Source organism: Rissa tridactyla, chromosome 1, assembly GCF_028500815.1.
Source record: "Rissa tridactyla isolate bRisTri1 chromosome 1, bRisTri1.patW.cur.20221130, whole genome shotgun sequence".
Taxonomy (NCBI): domain Eukaryota; kingdom Metazoa; phylum Chordata; class Aves; order Charadriiformes; family Laridae; genus Rissa; species Rissa tridactyla.
Window position 1 is genome coordinate 134,241,768 of NC_071466.1, and position 12,465 is coordinate 134,254,232.

At 40.4% G+C, this 12,465-nt stretch overlaps 2 gene segments (V, D, J or C); both read left to right on the plus strand.

The window, feature by feature from the left end:
- The first annotated feature begins 556 nt into the window (after positions 1 to 556).
- Positions 557 to 1,430, plus strand: LOC128910763 (T cell receptor beta variable 6-1-like). The segment is given in 2 exon segments: positions 557 to 691; positions 787 to 1,430. Coding segments are annotated over 2 exon segments (489 nt in total).
- Positions 1,431 to 2,981: 1,551 nt separating this feature from the next.
- On the plus strand, positions 2,982 to 3,706 carry LOC128910770 (T cell receptor beta variable 6-1-like). The segment is given in 2 exon segments: positions 2,982 to 3,145; positions 3,241 to 3,706. Coding segments are annotated over 2 exon segments (489 nt in total).
- The last annotated feature ends 8,759 nt before the right edge of the window (positions 3,707 to 12,465 follow it).

The window sequence follows — 12,465 nt, forward strand, 5'->3', positions numbered from 1 at the left end:
CACTCTGAATGCTGGAAGTCGAGTATACAATTCATACAGGTACTGCTGGGACAACTAAGGGAAAAGACATTTTTAGATGTTTGCTTCAGGAACAAGCCAAGTTTCCTTTATTTTTGGTGCATGGTAAGGCTACAGCAGGCTCCCAGATAAGCTCTTCCAAAAATAAGATCATGCTTACTGGTTCTGACAGGTGGAGAAGGAATAAAGCATATGAGCATATGTACTCTATTGGCTCTTTGTCCACAAAGAAAAATCCAACAGTCACCAATACAAAAAAACCCATCCTTTACTTGGTTAAACTGAATATTTTCCGTTTTATTTAGGAAACAAAATATCAAAAGGCAAAAGAAAACACACAAGGGTGAATCAAAAGACAATCGCCATGTATGACAATACTCTGCCTGAGAGAATAAGAAAAACTTCCACCTGAGCCCATCGGAAAATATCTTTGTGTTTTCAACAGAAACACTTCAAACAAAGAGTTTGCTTGACTCTTGCTTGACTCTTCTTGCAGGAAGGAGCTTGGTTTTCAGCATAGATTCAGCTGTTACAGGGATCTCTGCTATTGGTGTAAGAGAACCGTGTGAAATGGACCTATATAAGTCCCTTCCAGGGGCATGCTCACTGACTGCTGAGGCAGAAATGAGGATGTGGACAGCTTGGTGTGTGGCCATGTACTTCTTTGGAGCACGTAAGGCATCAGTAGAGCCGTGACACCTGCTCTGCTGCTGGGAGAACGTAGCTTACTTGTTTTACTGTGTTTTTTTGTTCTGCTTTGTCTTATAGGAGCTGAAATCACCCAAACCTCAAGTCTTGTGGTGAAAGAAGATGAGAAAGCTACTCTGACATGCAGTCAAAATAATAATCACAATGCTATGTACTGGTATCTGCAGCAGCCAGGGAAGGGGATGCAATTGATCTATTATTCCATTGGTGCTAATCAGGAACAAGAGGGTGACATTCCCACGGGATACAAAGCTAACCGGTTAAACCTCACAAACTTCCATTTGGATATTTTGTCTGTGAAGATGAACCATTCAGCTGTCTATTTCTGTGCCAGCAGTTTGGACACAACACTTCAAAGTCACTCGCTCTCTTTACATAAACTTCTCTCCTTTCCAGCACCTTCCCTCAGAGGGGAGCTGCTCTCAGCACAGGAGAAGGGTATGTAGGCCAATAGCCTCTTCACAAACCGGGTACTGCCGAGAAGTTGGCCACTCAGAACAGGTCTTTGAAGTGCAGCTGAATTGCTGAACTCCTCTTTCCTGATCAGGGAAATCTCTCTCTCTATCTCAACAAAACAATCCATGAAGATTGTTAACAAAGTGCAGACATAGACAGACAGAAAAGGAGACCTCTCCTAGAGTGGCTAAGGCAGCCTGCTTGCAGTGAGGTGCTTTCTGGTTCCACAATCAACAAGATGAGCGTGGAGGTGGTTGAAAGATTTTGGTCTGTACCTGCAACAGTTTGCACCCTTGACCAAGGATTCTCTGTCTCAGAGAATAAATGAGCTTCGAGAAAAGGCCGCACCTTCAGGTACATTCAAGACTGTTGTTGAGACAAATGTGGAAGCTTAGAAACCTCGTGCTGTGGCCATGGACCAAGCCAACATGGCACCTTTGATCTGTTTAACTCTGTAGTGGAACAGGTTAGACATGGTCTTGAGAGCGCTAGCAGGCGTTCCAGAACAAGATAAATCCTCTTTAGGGAACAGTCAGAGGCAGGCAGGCAGGCAGTAAGCTGGGTTCTGGGCTAGGGAGTGGTTTTGGTTTTCAGACCTCAGCCAACGGTAAGCAGAGCCACTCTTTGTTGTGCTTATGGCTAGCTGTGAGGCTTGCTTTAGCAGCATTTGTGCTGCTAATTGAGTGCTCAGAGATAATTTTAACCGTGTTACTTCAAGGATGGCACATGAAGGCATGAAAGATTCAATGCTGGAGGGAAAAACGCTGTCTTGCCAGGGAGTTTTCAGGCCCAGGAGCAAAAGGGAAAGCTGAGAACGTCCCATACCGACAGTAAAAGAATAGGAGATTTGACTTAAGAATCCAGGCCTATAACCTCAGCCAGAACAGCAACTGACCAGAATCTGTAGAGGTATTTGCCATAGATAAACTGGACTTAGGTCTTTCCCTCTACCTCAGTGTCCTAGGCACAGGCCCCAATCCCCAGTGACCTCTCTCGTGCTTTCTACAAATCCATTTCTTCCCTCTCCCTCACCTGTATCCCAAACGGCAGCCTGCCTCAATCTGCTGACCTTACAATTTTATTAAGTCTACAACAGTCTAATAGTTCTATCTCCTGACTTTCTGTCATTCCCGTGATCTGAAGTGCTTTTTAGTCACCTGCTGAAACTCAACATTCTACTGGGCTTTGAGTTACTCTCTGAGGAAAAATATGGTAAAATGATTCTGTGGAAGATGAATGTTTAAAAAGCACCATTGGAATAGCATTACCTTCTAATTTTTCAGGAAGGTGGAAAGGTAATGGGAGAGGGAGGCCCAGGAATAGAGGCAGAGTCCAGAAAAAGGAGGGAAAGTAAGAGACACAGCATGGCCAAGTAGCAAATGCAGAGGACTGAGTTACTGGAGATTGGAAAAAGGAAAATCAAGGCAAGAGATAGAACATCTGGCACAAAGTGCCTAATATCTCAAATATCTCAAGCAAACTAATTAAGGTCTGAGTATACGTATTCTCTTTGCTCTTTGTCCACAAAGAAAAATCCAACAGTCACCAATACAAAAAAACCCCCGAGCTTTACTTGGTTACACTGAATATTTTCCATTTTATTCAGGAAACAAAATATCAAAAGGCAAAAGAAAACACACAAGGGTAAATCAAAAGACAGTCGCCATGTATGACAATACTCTGCCTGAGAGAATAAGAAAAACTTCCACCTGAGCCCATCGGAAAATATCTTTGTGTTTTCAACAGAAACACTTCAAACAAAGAGTTTGCTTGACTCTTCTTGCAGGAAGGAGCTTGGTTTTCAGCATAGATTCAGCTGTTACAGGGATCTCTGCTATTGGTGTAAGAGAACCGTGTGAAATGGACCTATATAAGTCCCTTCCAGGGGCATGCTCACTGACTGCTGAGGCAGAAATGAGGATGTGGACAGCTTGGTGTGTGGCCATGTACTTCTTTGGAGCACGTAAGGCATCAGTAGAGCCGTGATACCTGCTCTGCTGCTGGGAGAGCATAGCTTACTTGTTTTACCGTGTTTTTTTGTTCTGCTTTGTCTTATAGGAGCTGAAATCACCCAAACCTCAAGTCTTGTGGTGAAAGAAGATGAGAAAGCTACTCTGACATGCAGTCAAAATGATAATCACGTTACTATGTTCTGGTATCTGCAGCAGCCAGGGAAGGGGATGCAATTGATCTATTATTCCATTGGTGCTAATCAGGAACAAGAGGGTGACATTCCCACGGGATACAAAGCTAACCGGTTAAACCTCACAAACTTCCATTTGGATATTTTGTCTGTGAAGATGAACCATTCAGCTGTCTATTTCTGTGCCAGCAGTTTGGACACAACACTTCAAAGTCACTCGCTCTCTTTACATAAACTTCTCTCCTTTCCAGCACCTTCCCTCAGAGGGGAGCTGCTCTCAGCACAGGAGAAGGGTATGTAGGCCAATAGCCTCTTCACAAACCGGGTACTGCCGAGAAGTTGGCCACTCAGAACAGGTCTTTGAAGTGCAGCTGAATTGCTGAACTCCTCTTTCCTGATCAGGGAAATCTCTCTCTCTATCTCAGCAAAACAATCCATGAAGATTGTTAACAAAGTGCAGACATAGACAGACAGAAAAGGAGACCTCTCCTAGAGTGGCTAAGGCAGCCTGCTTGCAGTGAGGTGCTTTCTGGTTCCACAATCCATTTATTTTCTATCTCTTCAAAACAGTCAATAAAGATTGTTAACAAAATGCAGACATTAAATAAAGGAAGTGGAAACTGCAATCTACACAGCCACAGATTATTTGTCCGTAAGACTTTTTGTTACCTGACACATAACAGTTACTTGAAATATACATATGTCTAAGTCTGAAATACTATAGAGATAGTGTCTCATAAGTGCACTGTCATTCCTCTTTGAATATTATCAAGCAGTGAAAGGCACAATGCTTTTCACTGTGCTTGGAAAGGTTACCATAATCACAAGAAATCTGTAGAACTAAGATTGTCAATAGTAATGAGAAAAAAAAAGATGATATAACAGAACTAATATGCAAAAGTTTGGATTAAAATTGCAAAGAGAAGCCATTACCATGGTCTGCAAGTGCATAGACACAGTCCTGAAAAGTTTCATTTGTTTGGAGGTGTAAAGAGGAAAGGGAGATAGTACAATGTAGTATGCAATTTAGAATGCATTCACATTCAGGTAAAATAACATGTAGATTTCCATTTATTCAGAAATTGTTCTAACTATCCAGTTTACTTCTGGCTACATAGTGACACACATGATGTGTGTGTCACTTCTATCTCTTTATGCCTGATGCTTATACCTCTCTCACAGTTTAATAAGCAGCAACACAGTTTATATTAATCTGGTTTATTCCTTCTCTCTATGGGTGAGTTCTGAGGGTTTTTTTCTCCCAGGCAACTTTGTGATGTTTCTCATTCAAAATCTTTGTCTGACTTTGATCTAAGCCCTAAAACTAACACTGATCCAGAAAGCATCCCTATCTTGAAAACAAAAACGTAGAGGGATGAACAAGCAGGATGTGAATGTAATTTTGTTTATCATATAATCTCTTCCTGGTGGAATATTTCAGGCTTGGTGTGAAAAGCCTTGTGTCTCATACAAAAAGACATAACAGTGTCTTCCCAGCAACATCATTCTCCCAGATAGTGTCATCGATGCAGAAGGATTAGTGATAGCATGAGATACTCTTTGGTGTAAACATTCCATGATGATAATATAACAAATTGTCCTAAATTGTCCTAGAGCAAGAAAGCACTAAGCAGGGTCTTGTGATGTGTCAAAGTCACTGTATAATTTGCTGGTTCTGAAATAAAGAAGAATAATAATGTGTCCAGTCAGAGTCTTTTGGAAAGGTTTAAAGAAAGGATGTAGAATGGGAACATTCAACATAGCATCCACATTCTGAGATTATTCTTATCCCATTCTGAATTATGTCAAATTATATTGTAAATGCTGTAGGGCAAAGGATATATTACCACATATTCAGGATAAACGTACTGATCTTCAAAGGAAAATTTCAATTTGTGATTATTGTGCAGCATTTCTTCATTGGAAGTTATTGGATTACAGACACATCCCCTGGAGAAAAGGTGAAAGAACCTTTATTTGAGTCCTTTAAATATCAGCTGACTGGCTGGGGAGCAGCTTTGCAGAAAAGCAATTGACTATGAATAAGCAGCAAGCCCTTTCAGCAATGAGGTCTAATTACAGTTTTGGTTGCATTTTAGCAAGAATGCAGTTAACATGTTGAAGCACTTCTGAGGCTGTATTTTAAATGCTACCTCTACTGCCCATAGACACTCCTACCACGCTCCAGCCCCAGTACAACAGAGATATCAACAATTAGTAGAGAGTCCAGCAGAGGGTCACTAAGATGATTGGGGGTCTGGAGCAGAAACATAATAGGAGAGGCTGAGGGAATTGATTTTGTTCAACTTAAGAGGAGAAGGCTAAAGGTTGGCTAATTACATGATTCCAGCTGCCTAAACAGAGGGGCCTTTGGAGAGGCACAGTGGAAGCGAGTGGGAACAAGCTCCAGCAAGGTGTCCAGGTTAAGGACATCGTTAGGAAACTTCCTAGCCTGGTACGGCCCTCGGACTATTACCCACTGCTGCTCTTCCATGTGGATGGTGATGAAGTCGCAACAGGTAGCCCAGAGTCCTCTCACATCAAAATTTTTCTGCAAGTATATGATTTTTATCATTTTGTTTTGCTGTTTTGAGATACCTAGAAAAAACATGTTGGGGTTTTTTTGTTTTTGTTTTTTTTTTTTAATTTGCAAAAGCAGGTCAGCAGCTCCCCCAAACCTACAAGTCTTTCATTTTTTGTGTGTTGCACAACAGAAACAGCAGCTGCGCATGCAAAACCCATCTGCAGACTTCAGTAACAAGAAGATTGTGTGATAACATGAGCCAAAAAACCCACCAGCTTTCATAAAGCCCGTATGTGTCACTATTTCTGTCCAACTGTAATACGGTGAACAGAGAGCTGCACCCTGTGCCGCATCCTGAGAGGCTGGTGTGGTGTTGTGGTAAGAAGGGCTGATGCGTTATCAAAATGTGTTTTTTTGAGTATATGTCAAACCGCATCCTGTTTTGCCAAAATTCAAGTTCTGTTCCCTTAAAGAGATATTTTCAAGCACATTTTGACACATCATCTGCTCTGATGCTGAGGTACTGTTTTCTGCTGAGACCTGTTTATTGCCCCATTCTGTAGAAAACTCTGGCTATGCTAGACAGAAGCTCCCTTCAGCATCAGCCCCATCACAAACATCCCATGCAAAACACTCTTGAAAATGAGCATGATGTACACAAACTTCTCAGCTCTAGCACTTCTCTGATAGTTTTCTGAGTCAAGATTTTTCTGAAATTTCTTGGCTTATTTCACCTCAATCTCTCCTCCTTATCCTAAAGTTTTAAAAATAAAAAGAAACGAGCACAGAAATTGACTGCCCCCTGAACGTATAACCTACAAAATCTTTAACCGACAAAATTTCCCAAAAAAACCAAGAGTGAATGTGTTTTGTTATTTAGCAAAGAAATAGTAGACCATGTTTTCTTACCGAAGTTAGGCAGCTTAGTTCCTGTCACAAAATGTTGCTCATATCCAGAGCACAAAGACATAACAGAGTAATAAATCCCTCACCCCACATACCTATAGAGCAAAATAAGTATTGAAATTGTGATGAAGGCTTGATTCTGCACTGCTAATACCATTTCCACTCTGCTTGAGGAAAAATAAGTGTGCTAGATCCCTGGTGACTTCTCTTGGTGCCAATAAGGATACTAAGTTTATAAGTCTATGAAAAGAGGCAAATGGTACATCAACTGTGTTTCTCATGCCAATGTCACAGGATTTGTGAGCTCCATCATTTCTATTAAAACTATCTCCTTTTTTTTTTTTTTGCATAAGCTCATGGCAATGCAGAAAAGAATTGAGATCAGAAAAAAACAGGGCTAAATGCTAGACAATAATGCCTCTTGCCAAAACTCTGTTTGTCTGTGTTTGAAAATATGAATGCTTGAGTTTTGTGGTTCTCTGTGTACATTATGTATGAATTTTTCCCCTGATACAGAGATGTTCTGTGATATAACCTCTTTAATTCAGATTCTTCCTATATATCTTTTCTTACACCCTCATTGGATGACTTTACAGAATTATGTCCCGCATCAGCATTTTTAATTTTTCCCGATTTTCTTTTTTAGACTCATTTGACCATCTCCTTCCCCACTTTTTTCTTTCCCCATCTGTCTGCTAGGTATCCAGCGTATACATCTGAAATCTGAATAGCCAGACAGCATCGTAGGCAGCTTAAAGATGTCATGGTAAAAATAATTTTAATGACTCTAAGTAGTGCATAAGAAACTAGACTGAAACTAAAAACGGAGGGTGGAATTTTGACTCTAATGAAATTAGTGGAAGCTTTATCATGTATTTCAATGTAACTAGCATTTTAATATTTGGTTTTCTATTTTCACTTTCTGCATCGAGTGTTATAGTTCAGAGTCAGCACTAGGTTGCCTGCACTTAACTTTGGAAAAATGGCATTTTTGCTTAAAATGGTATCTGGATCCTACTTTCTGAAAGTGTAAATGCTGTTAATTAGGAAAAGCATAGATGATATGACACTATCTACAACTGCAAACTGGTTTTCTTCAGCTATATATTAATTTTCACCAGAGCCAGGCTGCAGTAGGTTTGTTCACCCATGCACTAATACACTTTGGCACCACAATGGCCATGTGGTTACCTGTTCTTAGATGTGCTGTGTTGCCTGACTCTTTTCTCTCTATCTTCTCCTAGAGAATCCCAGTGAGGATCACCAGATGGTGCTGATTTGGGTTCCATCAAAAATCCCCTTTCTTTTTATTCCAGAATCTTAAAGGAACTCTCTGGTACCATATTTCTTTCTTACATTCAACTGTTTAGTTGTATCACTTGTCCAAAATGTAGCTTGTCTACTCCAAAACACCTATAGTTTCTCCCCTATTCACTTTGACCAAGCTGTGCCGTAACCACTCTGAAAGTCTATGTGTGAGAACAAGATTGATCACAATTTTTTTGATAGGCTTGATAAATGCAGACATTTTTAGCAAATGTCCCTGTAGATTATATTCATCTTAATGTGTTCCAGACAGAGTTGGAACTGGCAGAGTGCAACCTCACAGTGTAATATCAAAACCGCTCACACCTGTCCTGGGCTGCTGCCCAGTGATGTTAAACCTTCAAATACCATTTTTTTGCAGAGTAGTAGCCAAAGGTATGCTGAAAAGAAGGTATATCAGTCTGTCTAAATAGTACTTGGTTATTAAATATTCCGCATTGTTTTCTAATAATTCTTTGGATCATAGCATAAAAACAACCCCTGATTTCTCTGTCATTAGTGAAGCATTTTATTGCCTGGTGCTATAGTTTGACATCAATATCCTCACAATTTTTAGGAATCGTGAGATATATATATATTAAGATTCAGTCTCTTTCATTTGGACCCACTCTCACTTTCTTTCCCTCCAGCCTGCACATCTTTTGCCAATTCCTTATGAATACCTCTACATCCTTCCCAGTCCTACTTCTTCTGCCTTTTTCATGGACACACATTCCATTTGGATGTGACAGTGGAAGACAGACTGTAGGAATAAAAGGGAATCCTAATGATTAGTTCATTCTGTAGGCAGTTTAATTCTGGGGAAAAGACTTGGTCAGTCACACAGTTCATCTCAGCGAACACTGAGTAGAGTGTCTGGGAGTTCCACATTGTAGAGTTAGCATATATTCTTCCAGGATACACTTATGTGACTTGAGGTCTCTTTAGTCTTGTCTCATCCTTCTCACTCCCTTCAGTTTATTCCATTAAGCTTGCTTGCTTCCTAGCTTTCTCCACAGTTTTATTAATCTGACAAATTGCCCTATCACAGGGGAAATTTAATAACAATTCAGTTCATTAATTTGTCCCCTTCTTCTTCATGGTCCCTACTATTTCCCCATTTCTTGACCTGTCTTTCCTGAAACACCGTCTTTAGCCTTCTTAGTCAAGCTCTGCTGACTCAAACCCCTCCAGTGCAGGTTTTTTTTTCGTATCTCAAAGAGTGAGCCATGTTCCGTTTTCAAAATACAGTATTATTGCTGACCTTCATATAAAAATTGTATGAGGAGCTCTTTCTCCTCCTTATTAGAGCAACATTTCTATTTCCTAATCTATCATACCTAGAAAAGCCAATCCTGAAAGATTCCCCACCTCTGAAAGAGCTGTACTCCTCAATCCTGGAGTTGCAGTATGCTATTTCACTTAGATAATGTCTACAGCATTGAAATACCAGGACCACAGGGAAGATCCTTGCAGTCCTTCACTCTCTTTGCTTCCCTTTCTTTCAAGCTTAACAAAAATATATTTTCATTTAATCTGTTTTGGTGTTAGGCATCCTTTTACCCATGAACCTGCAAATACTGCTTTTGGGCATGGGATTTTGCAAAACCCTTGCTGTTAAGTGTCCCAGACAATGACTTTTCTGTTTTTTAGGCCACTTGCCATCATATAACGTATCATTTCACAGTCCAGCAGACTGAAGTGTAAACACGCAGCCTGACATTTGCCCTCATCCCTTACTTAATTCTGAAAGACCTAATTGGAAATCCCTTACCCATGCACTTTCCTTCCTATAATTCATACAATGATCAGGTGCTTAACCCACAAAATATGTTTTCTCCTCTCCCATAATTAACGGTCTGTCTGCTTCAAGCGATGAGGGACCCGAAACTAGATGTCCTTTTCAAGGTAAAATTTTATCATAGTCACCAGAAATAATTTGTACTATTCATATTTCTTGGGAGATGCTCCTTCAGATATGCAAATGCTGTCTCCCACAGGAAGGTCAGCACCTCTGGCATGTGCTAACAAAAATGTTTGTCAAGGAGGGTGAAAGAGAATTGACAGATGCACTCAGTTTTGCTGTCAGCTTCTACTTATCACTCAGTTTAGTCACCAAGGTCTGTTGTCTGAAGTTGAGAGGAAAACCACAAGAAAACAGTACATATCTGTTGTAACAGTGTTAAGATTTTAAAAGGGTCAAGGAAAAAGAAGCCCCCATCAATTCCTCTCTTCCCTCTCTCCCCTCCCTGCCTTCTGTGATCTAGGAAATTTTGGACACAGGAGTTGACCAACTGGGAGGAGTGGGGAGCTGTTTACTTTCTGTTCTTGGGACTCTAGGACCCTGGCTTGTGCCAACAGATAATTGTCCCCTATTCCATGTCACACTTGGCATGGAACTCGCTCACCAACCGGTTTTGCTTCCTTCACTTCAGATTACATCCTTTTCTCCATTTGTTTAAAATGCTATTTCTCAAGTATGTTAGTCATTTGCTTGAATTTTCAGACAGCAATTCCTTGCCATCAATCCTCCTCCTCCTCGTAAAATACATAATTAGAGTTTTAACTTGTCCCTTAATCTATCATTCAGTTCCTGAATATAGTATTAGTGCCTTGATCTACAAGTTATTTACAGCTTTTTAGTTTTATTTCAAGAATGAAAACAACATCTTTCTTCTAGGGTCTCCCCCACTCATACTGTGTCTGTGTTTCTCTTTGGTTTTTTTCCACTTCTTCTGTATCTTTGTTTATTTCCTTGAATCTTTCAAAAGCAAAAATGACCTAGACAGTCATTTACAATCAGGGCAAATGTAGCAAAAATTATTTATGAAAATAACATTTGCAGCTGTAAGAATGATCACCTCTCTCACTGATACACAGAGTAACTTAAACATGAGTTGAGTAAAATAGAAAATATAGGTATAAAAAGAAATAATTGAAAGACAGATTTTTTTCTGGCTTTCCTTTTTTATTTCAAACACACTTTGTAAACAACATTTTCTTAATTGTAACAGTCAGTTTCGTCCCTCTTCCAAACTGCAGTAGCTCTGTGTAAGTACAGATAAAAATTATTGCTAAAATTGCTAAAATCTTGCAGATAGAAGTCCAAATGGCTAAGGTTTTTATTCTGTGTTCTTTGAGTTTGTGTAAAGGAGAAAACAACTCAAATTTTCTCCTTTAGTGGGGATGCAAATGCTAAGACTTTATATGAATTATTGAAGGACATTAAATTGTTTAGTTGAGGATATCGAAAGATGCTCCTTTTGTTCATGCCTTGTGAATTTGAGACCCATAAAGGCATTTTTGCAAAAAGCAGTCTCTAAGAAAAGAGTTCTCCTTTTTGTTTGAAACAGCCATGAAACTACATAAGTAATAGTTGTAATCAAAATACAAAATAAATCTCTGTTCAATATGATATTCTGTCCTGTTCTGAAGTGTTTCGAGGAGATTAAAGAAGTGACAAGCACAGAGCAGGAAAAATTACTCCATTTTATGTGATTATACCCATCTTTCCTCTAGCACTAAGATATACTTTTTTCTGACGATGACATTAAAAAAGACATACCAGGTTCCCCTCAAATCTATCCTCAAACCCTTTTCAAACAAACAAATGCATTAACTGACAGGTGACTTTTAATCTATGCACCGAATGTTTCTTCGCTACCACCATGAGCCTGGTGCTGTTACCAAGCTTATCTCGAGGAAGAACACAGCGAGAGAAAAAGCAGCTAACGTGCCTCTCCTGAAAGGGTGTCACTTCTCATCTGGGAAGTACTGCCAACAGGCGTACAAACACATACACGACACAAGTATACGTGTACACACAGCCAGCCACGTCGGTCACTGCAGACAGCAACACTCGTGCAAACCGACCTGGAGGTTTGAGCCCCCATGGCCTACCACTGCCTGCTACAGACCCCCTCACTCACAGGTACAAAACCTCATGCATGCCTTCGCTCATGCACACACACACGCGCTGGATCCCAGTAACTGGCCTTAGACGTTGAGTCTACCCAGCAACTGGTCCTCCACAAACTCCACGGTCCTCCAGTTACCTCCCACACCCACATGCACACTGGGACCCATGCTCCTACACTATGGATCTCCCAGAAACTAGCCTTAGACACGCAGTCTGCTTGCTAGCTGGCCCTGGGTGCTCACCCTCCCAGTCGCTGGCACTGGAGTGTGCAACCCTCTGAAGCCTGCAGCCCCACTCCAGTTGTTGGTACACAGTGTAAGTACTGGATGAGCCTTCTAGTGTTCTCTTAAAAGATAAGCTATTCCTATAAGGATTGTCAGTGAATGTTCTTTAATGCGAGTTCCTTATGATACTACACATCACTGGAATTTGTGTTGTAGGACATTATTGCTACAAACGACCAAATTAAAAAAAAAACAACTCATG